Source organism: Limulus polyphemus, unplaced genomic scaffold (assembly GCF_000517525.1).
Source record: "Limulus polyphemus unplaced genomic scaffold, Limulus_polyphemus-2.1.2 Scaffold18, whole genome shotgun sequence".
Classification (NCBI taxonomy): domain Eukaryota; kingdom Metazoa; phylum Arthropoda; class Merostomata; order Xiphosura; family Limulidae; genus Limulus; species Limulus polyphemus.
The window spans coordinates 93,646-106,356 of record NW_013665628.1 but is presented as its reverse complement, the minus strand read 5'-3'; the positions used below and the strand labels follow the sequence as shown (position 1 = coordinate 106,356).

The 12,711-nt window shown below is 32.7% G+C and overlaps 1 protein-coding gene across 6 annotated transcripts in view; it reads right to left on the bottom strand.

Moving 5' to 3' along the window:
- Positions 1–11,893, bottom strand: part of LOC106457612 (collagen alpha chain CG42342-like) — a 192,324-nt gene extending 180,431 nt beyond the window's left edge. For all 6 annotated transcript variants that reach the window (XR_002610253.1, XM_022383821.1, XM_022383832.1 and 3 more), the window contains exon 1: positions 11,330–11,893. Coding sequence is in view for 5 of the 6 variants with exons in the window: in XM_022383821.1 (XP_022239529.1) it covers positions 11,330–11,713 (384 nt within the window). In the remaining variant the exon portion in view is untranslated. The remainder of the gene's footprint in view (positions 1–11,329) is intronic.
- Between the last annotated feature and the right edge of the window lie 818 nt (positions 11,894–12,711).

Below are 12,711 nucleotides of genomic sequence, written 5' to 3'. Positions count from 1 at the left end.
TATTAACTTGGGCATATTTTATAGATATTATACATAATAAAGAAACAAATACTTTTATCATGGAACCATTAATGTATAATCCAAAAATTTAAATCATTAAGAAAACTTTAGCTCTCTTTTCATGGATGAAAAATGAAATATATTTTATAAATGAATTTATCTCATATAAAGTAAATTTTTACAATTCCTTTGAATCTATAGATATCTTTAAAACTGAATATATATATATATATAACTGAATATTAGGCTATTATAAATGTAATTAAGAAATACGTTAATATTAATTATGATAAACAAAATAGAATAGTTAAATTGGATTATTCTTTGGTATCAAAAACGGGAGAAAATGTTTCAAAAGAAAGTAAGGGACGCAAACACGTTTATAATATCTTTTTAAATGTATAAATGTAGAACCAAAACCATTGAAAAAATGGAAAATATTTCATTTAAAATAAAGATGTGCAACATATAAATCATCCTTTATTTAAGATGTAGATAGTTTCAATTAAAAATTATATATTGGATATTACACACGGAAAGCTATATAATTGAAACAGACATCCAACTATAAAATATTTGTTACTTTTGTAACGAAAAGGCAAATTTAAAGCATTTTACTGTGTCATGTAGAGATACAAACCTTTTTTGAATAATTTAAAATCTAGTATTTTTATTAGGTTAAAATATTTTAAAGTACTAGTTTATTAAATTATTTCATTTCTATCAAAAACTATACCATCACAGACTAATACTGTATTATGTTATTATATATTGAGTGTTAAGTTTAATATGCATAGAAGAAAACTAAGAAAAGAAAATATAAATAAAGTAAAGTTCATAAATAAATGGTAAAAGTTGAAACAGTTGCTTAATTAGTTTCCCTCTGTCTTTTCCGTGTGTTATTAATTGGCTTTTCTTTTTTAGATATTTATATCATAGTAAAGAGAAAGATGGAGAAAGGTGAATTAACAAAGCATTGTTATTAGATTTATCTAAAACATATAATTGAGTTAATTCTAAGTTTTTGTTGCAAAACTAATTATAGAGTGGGAATAAGATGTAAAAATATACTTATAAATAAATAACTTTATACAAACCACTGTTTAAACAACCAATATGCTATATAGGAGAAAAAAATATGAAATAAAAGAAAAAGATCACTAAAGAATCTAAGTTATTACTACACAAATTATTTAATGAGTGGTTGATTTGAACTGTATAAATTATTGTTTTAACTTAAATTGATAAAAAACAACCTCTTCATTTAGTTGTCATTGAAGTAATCTTTTTGATATTTATTTATGTTATTTATATTTTTATTATTTTATTTATGGTTGTACATTGTATAAATATTCTTTGCTTTTATGTATCTCCTTTTTAAGAGCTTGCTATTGCTTTTATTTTTATACTTTGTTATATTTAGTACGTGAATAAAATGAACTGAATTGAATGTTTTTTGTGTTATTTTTGTGTATTATTCATTAGGAAACAATGTTTGTTAATGCCAATATGAAAATCATAATGCCCCTATTAATCTGGCTATAGATGTCCCTATTAAATTCAGTTGTAATGATTCTTTATTAACATAATACATTCTTTTATAAATCATTAACAAAAACAAACTCAAAGCACAAATTCATTAATTCTTGTAAAGATAAAATAATATATAAGATTTAACTGTAAAAACCATCTGTAACTATATTTTGATAAAATTTTAATCTTTTTAAACACTTTTTCAAACAAAGAACTATCTTTTAATGTACGCATTTGCAAAAACTACTAAATAAATATGTTTTCCCTATAATATAAAAAGATTTCGAATTTTCTGTACATATCGAGCATGCGTTTTTAATATCACAGTGATGACTGAGGTAGCCACTAAGTTCCTCTGGACTAGTTACTCACGTAACTAGGTTAGTCATATAGAGTGTAGCATGTACTTTCTCGTGGGAACGATTGCTGCAACATCAAAGTTATTGTATAGAGATCAACAGGGTTCTTTTCCATTGACAAATCAGATGATGCATAAGGAATACAGCATGCACTGTTTTGATGTGAGAGTGACAGTCAGTCACGTTGGTAATGGTTGCATCCTGAGAATAATGGAACAACTCTCTGTTGACATCTAAGCCTTTAAGAATCCAACTCAACTTAAAATTCTCTAGAACATCTGCTTAATATTACATCTCTCTCTAGTAAGCCCCCCAGTGACACAGCGGTATGTCTGCGGACCTACAACGCTAGAATCCGGGTTTCGATACCTGTGGTTGGCAGAACACAGATAGCCCAATGTGTAGCTTTGTGCTTAATTACAAACAAACAAACAAACTCTCTAGTAAAGAAATTTTTTTACCTTTGATTGTATTTGTGTGTTTGAAATAAAAATTGTTTCACTATATTTTACTTTTGCCCAGTTCCTTTCTTTGCAACAAACTCAATTAAAGACACGTTTGTTTGTTTGTTTTGAATTTTGCGCAAAGCTACACGATGGCTATTTGCGCTAGCCGTCCTTAATTTAGCAATGTAAGACTAGAGGAAAGGCAACTAGTCATCACCATCCACTGCCAACTCTTGGGCTACTCTTTTGCCAACTAACAATGGGATTGACTGTCACATTATAACGCTCTCAAGGCTGAAAGGGTAAGCATGTTTGGTGGGATGGGGATTCGAACCCGCTACCAAAATATTGCGAGTCAAGCGCCCTGACCACCTGACCATGCCAGGTCGCAATTAAAGACAGAGATCAAATTTCTCTGCAATATATTTTTTGTGAACCTTCCATTAATGTGCTTCATACCCAATTATTCAACAGAAAATCAATAAATCTAGTTGACAATATCACAGATTAGTTAGAAAGGAGAACACTTAATGCTATTTGTTTTCATGAAATGTGTTTTCTCTGGTGCATTAGCCTATGCTCTTTTGAATTGTTGCATTATCAAGTAAAGGTTTGGACTTGCGGAAATGGCACTTCCATAGGTCAGAGGCCTTATGAACTTATAAGGCCTTATAAAGAGCTAAGTGTTTAGGAGCAATGGCTGTCAGAGAGAGAGAGAGAGAGATTTGCTTGGTCTTGATGTCTTCTCCAGCACATCAAACTTTTGTTAATGCAATAAAAGAACCTGATGTCTTTCTTTCTGCTTTCACAAATACAAGGAGGAGAACATACAGAAACTGATATCCCCAGAATGGTGAATCAGGAGAAACAAATGACTGAGTATCATCATGCTGGTGCATTGTCAATCTGTCGTGTCAAAAGCTGGAAATGGCAGTCTGTACGGGACTTGCGAGCATTTGCTGATTTGAGTAGCCCAGCCCCAGTTTTGGTCAATGCCATTCATATCTAGAAGATGTCCACTAGCAGTAGAAAACAGTGGACATGAACTGGTTGTTCAGAGCTGATGGTTTAACTACTTCAAGTAACTTCTCATTCTGTGAACCAAGGAGAGGAATCTAACACTCTGAGTGGAGCAGTACCTGCAACAGCCAACTACACTGCAACCTTTAATGTTCAGAACATCACACCCTAGTACTGGTTGCGCTTCTGTACTGAGAGGTTTTAACAAAAGTACAAGTAGCTGTGCTAGAGATGGAATAACTACACCTCAACATATAAGGGTGTAGAAAAAGGACTTGTACTTGGGCAGTTGGATATCCAACTTCCCTTTAGAATTATCATCAATATGGTAAGTTAAGCAGTGATAATCAAAACTATTGGCATTGCCAGTGTTACTTTCATCAAACTAAAAGCAAGTACTCGGCTACTGATGCATTTGAGGTTGTTAGTTAAGGATTGTGCAATTGGATATTGACAAGTTGAACTCCAATACAGGAGTAAACCAAAAACTGCTTTCAGCGCTGTTTGTACAAGTTCCATTTCCTGCCATTTGATCTGTGTAATGTTCCTGACAATTTTGAGAAGTGAATGGAACTTACACATAAGTGGCTGCTTGATCTATGTAAATGATGCCTTGATACTTGGCCACACGTTCAAGTCTCCTGCCAAGAACATGTCCAACGTACTGTAACAGATAAGAACGGCAGGTTTGAAGTTGAAACTAGGAAAGCGTGTGCTTATGTCAAGCAGGCGGAATTCCTCAGTCATATTATGGAAACAGATGAAGACTCTACTGACCCTGGAAAGAAAACAATGAATCTAGCCTGGCCTAATTCCATGACCAAATAAGAAGTCTGCAGTTTATTTTTTGTCACATTACTGTTGCTTGTGGCCAACTTCTCCGTGATTACTACAACATTGTTTATTATCACTAAAACCAATGCACATTTGAGACGGACTGAGGAGCGAGAACAAGCATTCCTGTTCTTAATTTATGTTTAGTAGAAGTTCCAACGCTGGCATATCCATATTTAAAAGCAGAAAATATCATAATAAGTTTTTTATGAGTTCTGGGAAAAACGCTCTTTGTGATGAAAATATGATATAAAACTCCCAGTCATGTGACGTGTTAATACGTCAAATAACTTCTAAAATAGTTGTCTTAGTAAAAATAACATTTCCTTAAAATTTTCTAGGGGCTCACCTAATGAAACGAACTAATTTGAAGAATAGTGAACAAGGTCCTGTTACTTTTCTATAAGTCCTAAGGTCATTACCCCACCTACCCCCCGAAAAACACACACTGACATATGGGATGTTACTTAATCGCTTAAATTGCACGCAATTTTTTGCTATCTTCGAAAGACATTTTAAAGACTTACTAAATTGTTAAGTGGTTAAGTATGTAAGAATTATAAATGATCTTATAAGTCCATTTATACATTTTCAAACCCGACATATCTTCTAAATATTATAAACAGTAAAGCAGTAAAATCATAATTTCTTAGGGAAAAGAAAATTAGGAAGAGGGATATTTGAGCTTATATTACATTTTCTTCCATTTATTTTTGTTAGATCACCTTATTCTTTACAACAGAATACAAATTTGTATCGATGTTATTTTTTAAGAAATTGAGTTATTTAAAATAATAATAGAAGTTTCAATGTCAAAGTTTATCACAAGCCTACTTTTATGCACATTAAAGAAACTTTGTAGTTATATACTTTCATGAAACTTCAACAACGTTTAAATATAATTATTAGTTTTTATGAATTGTTTTATAGCGAAGTTAAGAAAATCAGACATATTTCTTATATAAATGAGTTAATGATCGTTACGTACGGGCAGATTTTAACCATTAGACCTCTAATTGCAAATTTTGATGACCCAGAAAAGGTTATTATTTACTTATATGCTCATATTGTAGTATAAAATATGTGGGATCCACCAATAATTATCTCCTCCCACGTGTAAAAGTAAACTTGATGTGAAAAGATGAGAAAACAACTGTCATTATAAATCAGTTGTTTATAGCACAACTACAGACTCAAATTATTTCAAGATATTAAGACAAGCTGAAAATGAATAACAACTCAGGATACTTGAAAGTCTTCTTAGAGATCGCCAGAAGCCACACAGCTGTTCTGAACGGAATTAATAAATTTCTTTTGATAAACTAAAAACTTTTCACACAAGCTATTAATGTGAAGAATTATTGTGTAAACATATCCAAGAAGAGCCAAGTGGCTCATCTATATTAATCAGTACTATGACCACAAAGAGGCCCGGCATGGCCAGGTGGTTAGGAAGCTCGACTCGTAATCTGACGGTCGCGTGTTCGAATCCCCGTCGCACCAAACATGCCAACCTGCGCCTTTGCCTAATCCCAAGTCCAGGATGAGAAAGTTGGGCGCGGGGCCAGCAACTCCACCCCGTAAAAACCAACTTGCTACAAGTAACTGCAACAACAATATCCGTTGGCGAGGTGTTGTTGCGGCCCTATGCTCCACTGTTAATCATATTATGCCTTTGTAACTAGTTTAGGATCAGAAAAGAAATACATTTTTGAGGTAATATTTCTGGTTTCTACACATTTGATTTATTCGTTTCCACTTAAAAAGTATATAGGTGTTTCTAGCTATACTGGTTTACAATATTCTCTCCTGAGAGAGAAACCAAATTGATTCATGGTAAAGTTTGACTTTAAATGATACGTGAGGAGCAGTTACTTCATAAGAAGTGCTCATTTTTCAGTGGGGTCATTCAAAATTGATAAGCCAAGGGCGAAGAGAGCACAATCCAAATCTTGACTGTAATAGGTATTAACAAGGGATTGATTAGACATGCTTTTTTTTCTTTACAAACGTTCTTCTTTAGTTACGGAAGAAAAACGAGTCGTGTACTGTAATGATGTGGTTATCTTGACAACAAGAACGCTTGAGTGTGTGAGAGACAGTCTTTGAACCCCCAGGTGGTTCCGTAGTAAACTTAAGGGCTTATAATGTTAAATATATGGATTCAATACCCACAGTGGTCACAGCGTAGGTAGTCCAATGTGTAAATTTGCCCTTTAAAAAACAAACAAGCAGACGAACTTGTCTTTGGAAATAAGCAGTTACATCAACAAAACTAACGCTTAAATCCAGTCTGAAAACGTACTTGAGGATATACAGACTGTAAAATCATCAAGTTAAACTTTAAACTGAAAGCATGATGTCTGATGTATGGCAATTTTCATAGTTACTTATAATTTAGGAGTACTGAAATTCTCGATTATCACTTAGCATGGTAGTGCTTAGTATTTAGGGATGGGCCGGGATAAAATGGCCGTCACATATCATGTATTGCTCATCATAATCTCTTATAACAATGTAAGAGACTTTTATAGACACCTAACGTAGGTTTTCAAGGTTTTTGAAAGCTATTAGGACCTACAGTTTAGCCAAGAAAACATCGCTAAAGTAGAAAACCGGCGGGTAGCGTAACAACCAAATGTTCTGCTGTTTATTCTGATTCAAGCATCAGAAGAACTAGCTCACCAATGCTTGAAGTTGTTGCGATAATTTACACACCAAAATGTTACATTTTAACTTGGAGAATGCAGAAGCAGTGTAGAGTTTCACTAACTTCAACACATGATGTCCATCAAGACAACACACATGATGTCCACCAAGACAACTCATCACTCCAGGCTAAAACTGTTGTCTTCATAGCGAGTACCATTCATTATAAAATATTCATTGGTGTTGTTTTAAAAAAGAGGGGAAACAAATAATAAAGAAAATTGCTAAACTGTCGCCCCTGTTAATAACACACAGATTGTGTTGGTCGCACGACACACTACCGTGTGTCTTGATATTGCGACTGTGTCCTACTCATAGAGTTTATGTAGATTAAGTTGGAAATCGGTTCTCAATCGTAAATAAAGTTCATATTTCATAACAACTGACTGTCAGTTTTTACCTATGAAATATCAATACAAACCTATAAAATGTCAATAAAAACCTATAAAATGTCAATAAAAACCTATAAAATATCAATACAAACCTATAAAATGTCAATACAAACTTATAAAATATCAATACAAACCTATAAAATGTCAATAAAACCTATAAAATATCAATACAAACCTATAAAATGTCAATACAAACTTATAAAATATCAATACAAACCTATAAAATGTCAATAAAAACCTATAAAATATCAGTACAAACCTATTTTTCTGTTTTCAATTACACTTCAATACACTTGCATTGTCTTTATATGAGAACGTATTGCTTATTTATTATTATAAGATATTTGAATGCAGTAAAGTATAAAAACTGTAATGATTCTACAAGGAATAAGTAACGTATAAGTTAATGTGATATATTCGTAAGAAATGGTGAAATAAATACTATATGATCAGTATTTGATAAATATTATCATTGTTGTATGAATAATCTGTTAATAACATGAGTGGACGAGTCATACATGCTCGCATGGAACCGGCAAAACTATGAAATAATAAATATCAGGATAACGGTATCGAGTAAGCAGAACCGAAGAATAGTAAGTATCATGTAATTCATGTAACTATGTATATACACACGTTAGGTTAATTTTACATACATGATAAAAATCTATCAAATTTCAAAACGTTATTTTTTTACTTAATTATAACAGCAATAAACGTTCTAAAAAACACAAGCATCTTTTCGTCAATTCGAATAACCAAGATCAACATCAGACTCCGCAAAAACCTGCTTGTAAAGTGAGTTCTAACAATGCAGAATGTCAGTAGTATCGTGAAAAAAATGTAAAATGAAATACCTTCAGTTTGTCTGAAATGAGTAAAAAAAGTTGGTAAGAGGACAATGATGAGAATATCGCCACGAAGAAGAAAATTTTCATCTTCTATGAAACAAAATTGTTATAAGTGACCTAATATCACGACTTGAGGATGAAGTAGGAATGGATTCAGTCAGAGATATCTTCATTATCATAACAAGTTACATTCTTGAAAGCATATCATCATATACACAAAGGTTGAGAAATTTCCTTTTTTTTTTTAAATGGTTCTCTTGAGAATCCCCCGGTTGGACAACGGTATGTCTACATACTTACAGCGCTAAGTACCGGGATTCGATTCCCCGCGGTGAACACATCAGATAACCCAATGTTCTAAAATAAACAAACAAGACTTTCTTGAGTAACGTTTGTACTAACCACCCAAACCTGAACCTCGTACGTAGTTTCGACAAATAATCATTCGTAAGAAAGAAAAAGTATATTGAGTATAATAACATACTGATCTCAACTGAGTATAATAACATACTGATCTCAATTGAATATAATAACATACTGATCTCAATTGAATATAATAACATACTGATCTCAACTGAGTATAATAACATACTGATCTCAACTCAAATATTTTCTGTCTAATATCAGAGAGATAGATACGTACAAATCTCTTTTGAGTTTTTTATACACTTCTTAGAAAACAGTCAAATAAATTAACGTGATGTTTATCTGGTTTGAAAATACTATTCAGCAAAAGGCGATAGTCCAACGAAAAGTGAATCATATTACGAAATAAAGCAATAGGAAAATCAACGTAAAATAAGATAGTTAAATCTAACTTAACCATTAAATACTTTATTTTAACTTTATCTGGTTTACTGAACCAAATATGACTGGGGTTTCCTAACACCTGGCTGCAACCAGAAGCTCTAAGGTTTGTGTTGCAAATACTCTTCGAATTTTCAGCTATGCACGCGTTAATAAAAGTGAGAGATTAAACTGTAGTTCGGTTCAAAGACCCGGATAGAATACTTTTAGGGGTGACCTGACAGGCTGCTTTTCCTCTGGTCGGTAGCTCAAAAGTAGGGACGACTATTCATGAATTCTAGGAGTCTTTGACCTGGAAGCTGTCATTCAAGTTAAAACTTATAATTTCAGTCTTGACTAAAACAACAACATTACTTTCTAGTTTCACGATAAAAGTGGATATAAAAACTATAGCGGCTAAACAAATCAGCTTTGTCGATCCTTGCATTAGTTAGACGAAATATTTCCGTCCTCAGGATTTGAGTAGATGGTGATAACGGTAACTTCTAAGAGCATTCCAAAACCTCTTGTGAAACAGTTCAAGTTGACTGAAAAGTATTTCCACTTAAACCAAATTACTTTTAGCTTACTAAGATAAACATAACAATTATGAAGTACGTATTGCCATTAAATACCAACAATTTAGTACAAATTATTTCAAGATAATTATTTCATACATTCAACCTTCGGTGATTATTATTCTGATCTTGTAATTTTTTAATGTAAAGTATGTTATGAATATCGCTTACAACATTATTTATTTTCAAGTTTTTTTATGGTTTTGTTTTGTAGCGATGAGTAACGACAGTGATATAACCATTAATTAACACTTATAAATACAAGAGGAAAGTAAGTTGGTAGTATTGATCATATTTAGTGTTTTAAATCCATGTGTTATACAAATTATTAAAGTCTGTGATCATCCTCAGGTTTGCCAAACTCAGACAGAAATGTATAGAACATTTCTACTATAATAAAGATCATTTTTTATGATCGTCACATTAATTATTGATGAAGTTATTCTTAGTTCTATTACTTCTATGAATGTTTTCCACTGTTCCAAATATTTACTGGTTGAGAAGTGTGCAGTTTACGAACAAAATGTGGCTCTAATTTGATGATATATTTTATTTGTTTCTTTCTTTGTTTGAAGTTGAGCACAAAGCAGCACAATGGGCTTTCTATGCTCTGTCCATCACGAGTATCGAAACCCGAATTTTAGCGATATATGTTATAGTAATCCTACTTAGAAATCCAAAATGAAACGACATCAACATTCATTACGCATAAGCAATTATGCTAAGTTAATATCAACTGGAGTCTATAATTCAAAATTGGAGTTTGAGTACAAAGCAAGGAAATTCTAAGACATAATAAATATATCGTTTGAGTAGGGCAAACTAAGCTCACTGGATCTGCAATGAATAAATAATAAAAAAAATATGAAGCAACGCACCATTTTAAATTTTTGTACATAAAAGTTATTTTCAAGTTAATTAAACGCATAATTTTTTTTATCGATTCTTTGTCAGATTTTACACATACATTTGTTTTTTTTGCTGATTACGTTTAATTATCGCAAATGAAAAAGAAATTCAAAAGAAAAGACTTCACCCCCCCCCCCCTCAATGGATTGCAGGAAGAATTAATTTGGCGGCGCTGCCTAATGGCATTATTCGTAAACTACACTCTAATACCACTACATAATGCTAATAGAATGATACCGTTAAATACACAGCCCTGAAAGTAAATTAGAATTACTTCTTATTGAGAACGCTTCCTTTCTATGTTTATCTTGGAGTTTATCGGATGACTGTCTACAATATAAGGCATGTATGTGCACAAGGTTACTTTCGAATTGGTCTAAGATAATGTTTTATTTGTTCCTTTATGCTCAGTGAGATGTAACATTTGTTCTCCATTATATCTTTTCAAGATAGATAATGGCTATAAACTAAAGTTTAAACCATGCACAAGGCAGTATCCATCCTTAGAATATCTGGTATTCCGATAAATCGGTCTTGACATATTAAAGATAAAAGAATCCAGAATGTCTAAGTGTGGTACGAGAATGGTTGATTAAAGTAAAACTGAACTTATTTGTTTCTCGCCAGATAGTAAACGAAATTTTACTTGAGAAATTTAGTTGATAATTGTAAAAATCATATATTGGTATTTCATGAAAATTAAGTTGGGTTTAAAAGTTAAACATTCTTCCCCCAATATTAATATTTGGCCACCAAACTCGCAAAATTAAACGAAAATAATCGTTATCAATATTAAGTATCACCTATCATGTTCGTATAATACATTTTATATCTATAAAACGGTAATCATATTATCTAAGATTCCTAAACACGAAGAATGACGAAATTTGGGAGGTGTTTATTATTACTCACCTTTTCCACCTTACTGTCTACTTTTTTAAGAATGTGTTTTATCTCCAGTTGTCTATACCTGATTTCCAGTGATGAAAGTCTTTCTTGCAACTGAAACAGTTTGAGGCCGCAGAAGCCTGAAAGAGTTACAGATACCACACACAAGACCCATAGTATTACTACAGGACCTTTCACACAAATATAACTCCCCTTTTTAAATTGGTTTAAGCGTGGTATATTGTCCTTCTGGGCATATTTACTGTCTTGGTAATGCTGATAAACCGAAGAACTCCCGAAAGGTTGTATCATGTTCACAGGCGTGTTACTATAAATCTCAGAAAAGCTGTTTTTTTTCTGCTCTACCTGAACTTCTTTTAACTTCCCCGTGTTACTACAAGTTTTCATCTGCGTTGCATACTACTAAGCCTTTACCCAGCTAAATCGTTCATAAACTTTTGGTTTCCGAGGCAATGTGATATGCGGCACGTTCACGATGTCATGAGATAAGAAATTATCTAAAACCACACTGGTACGACGAGGGATACAACTTTCGCTAGCACCCATCAGCTTGCTACTTCAGCTTAAGCCAAACTGACGGTTTAGCTCTCGAAAACCATCCTAAAACGCGCACGAGAACGTCAAGCGCACGCAGCTTGTAAAGGCAAGCGCATTATTCAAAATATGGTTCACACAATAGACATTGTTCACTCGCTGATGTATACAATATGAACATCATGGGTTACCAACAGTTTTTACCATCTTCTAATGCTCCATCTAATCAATAAATATGAACACTCTGTGAGGTACTAGTGGATCATTTCAAATGTAATGTTACATTTACTATTAATTTTCTGTATGCTCTAACTCGTTAATGTTGGTTTTGTTTCACAAAATGCTTGTTTCTGACCAAGAAAACTCTGCAGTCATTTCAGACTGTTTATGATCTTAATACTTCGCTATTTAAAATCGTTTATGTTCTAACTCGGACTGCATAATATTATGTTATATTAGTTATATGGCAATATAAAGAGTGAAAGCACATAACAATAAAATTGTTCATTTCCACTGTGCTTGATTATTTAAATAACCTTTATTTTCTATTTTCGTTTTTTTTAAAATCAAAAGTCAATAAGTTTGTTTCTTTGTTTATTTGTAATTAAGCACAAAGCTACACAATGGGCTATCTGTGCTCTGCCCACCACGGGTATCGAAACCCGGATTCTAGCGTTGTAATTCCGCAGACATGCCGCTGTGCCACTGGGGGGCAAGTCAATAAGTAACGTGTGACTTAAAACATCCCACTAAATATATAAGTATGTCTATCTTGGAAGTATATATAAAGAATGTGTGAAAAAAGATCCCTCCCCCAAGGGATTGATGAGATTTGAAAACCAAATCTAAAT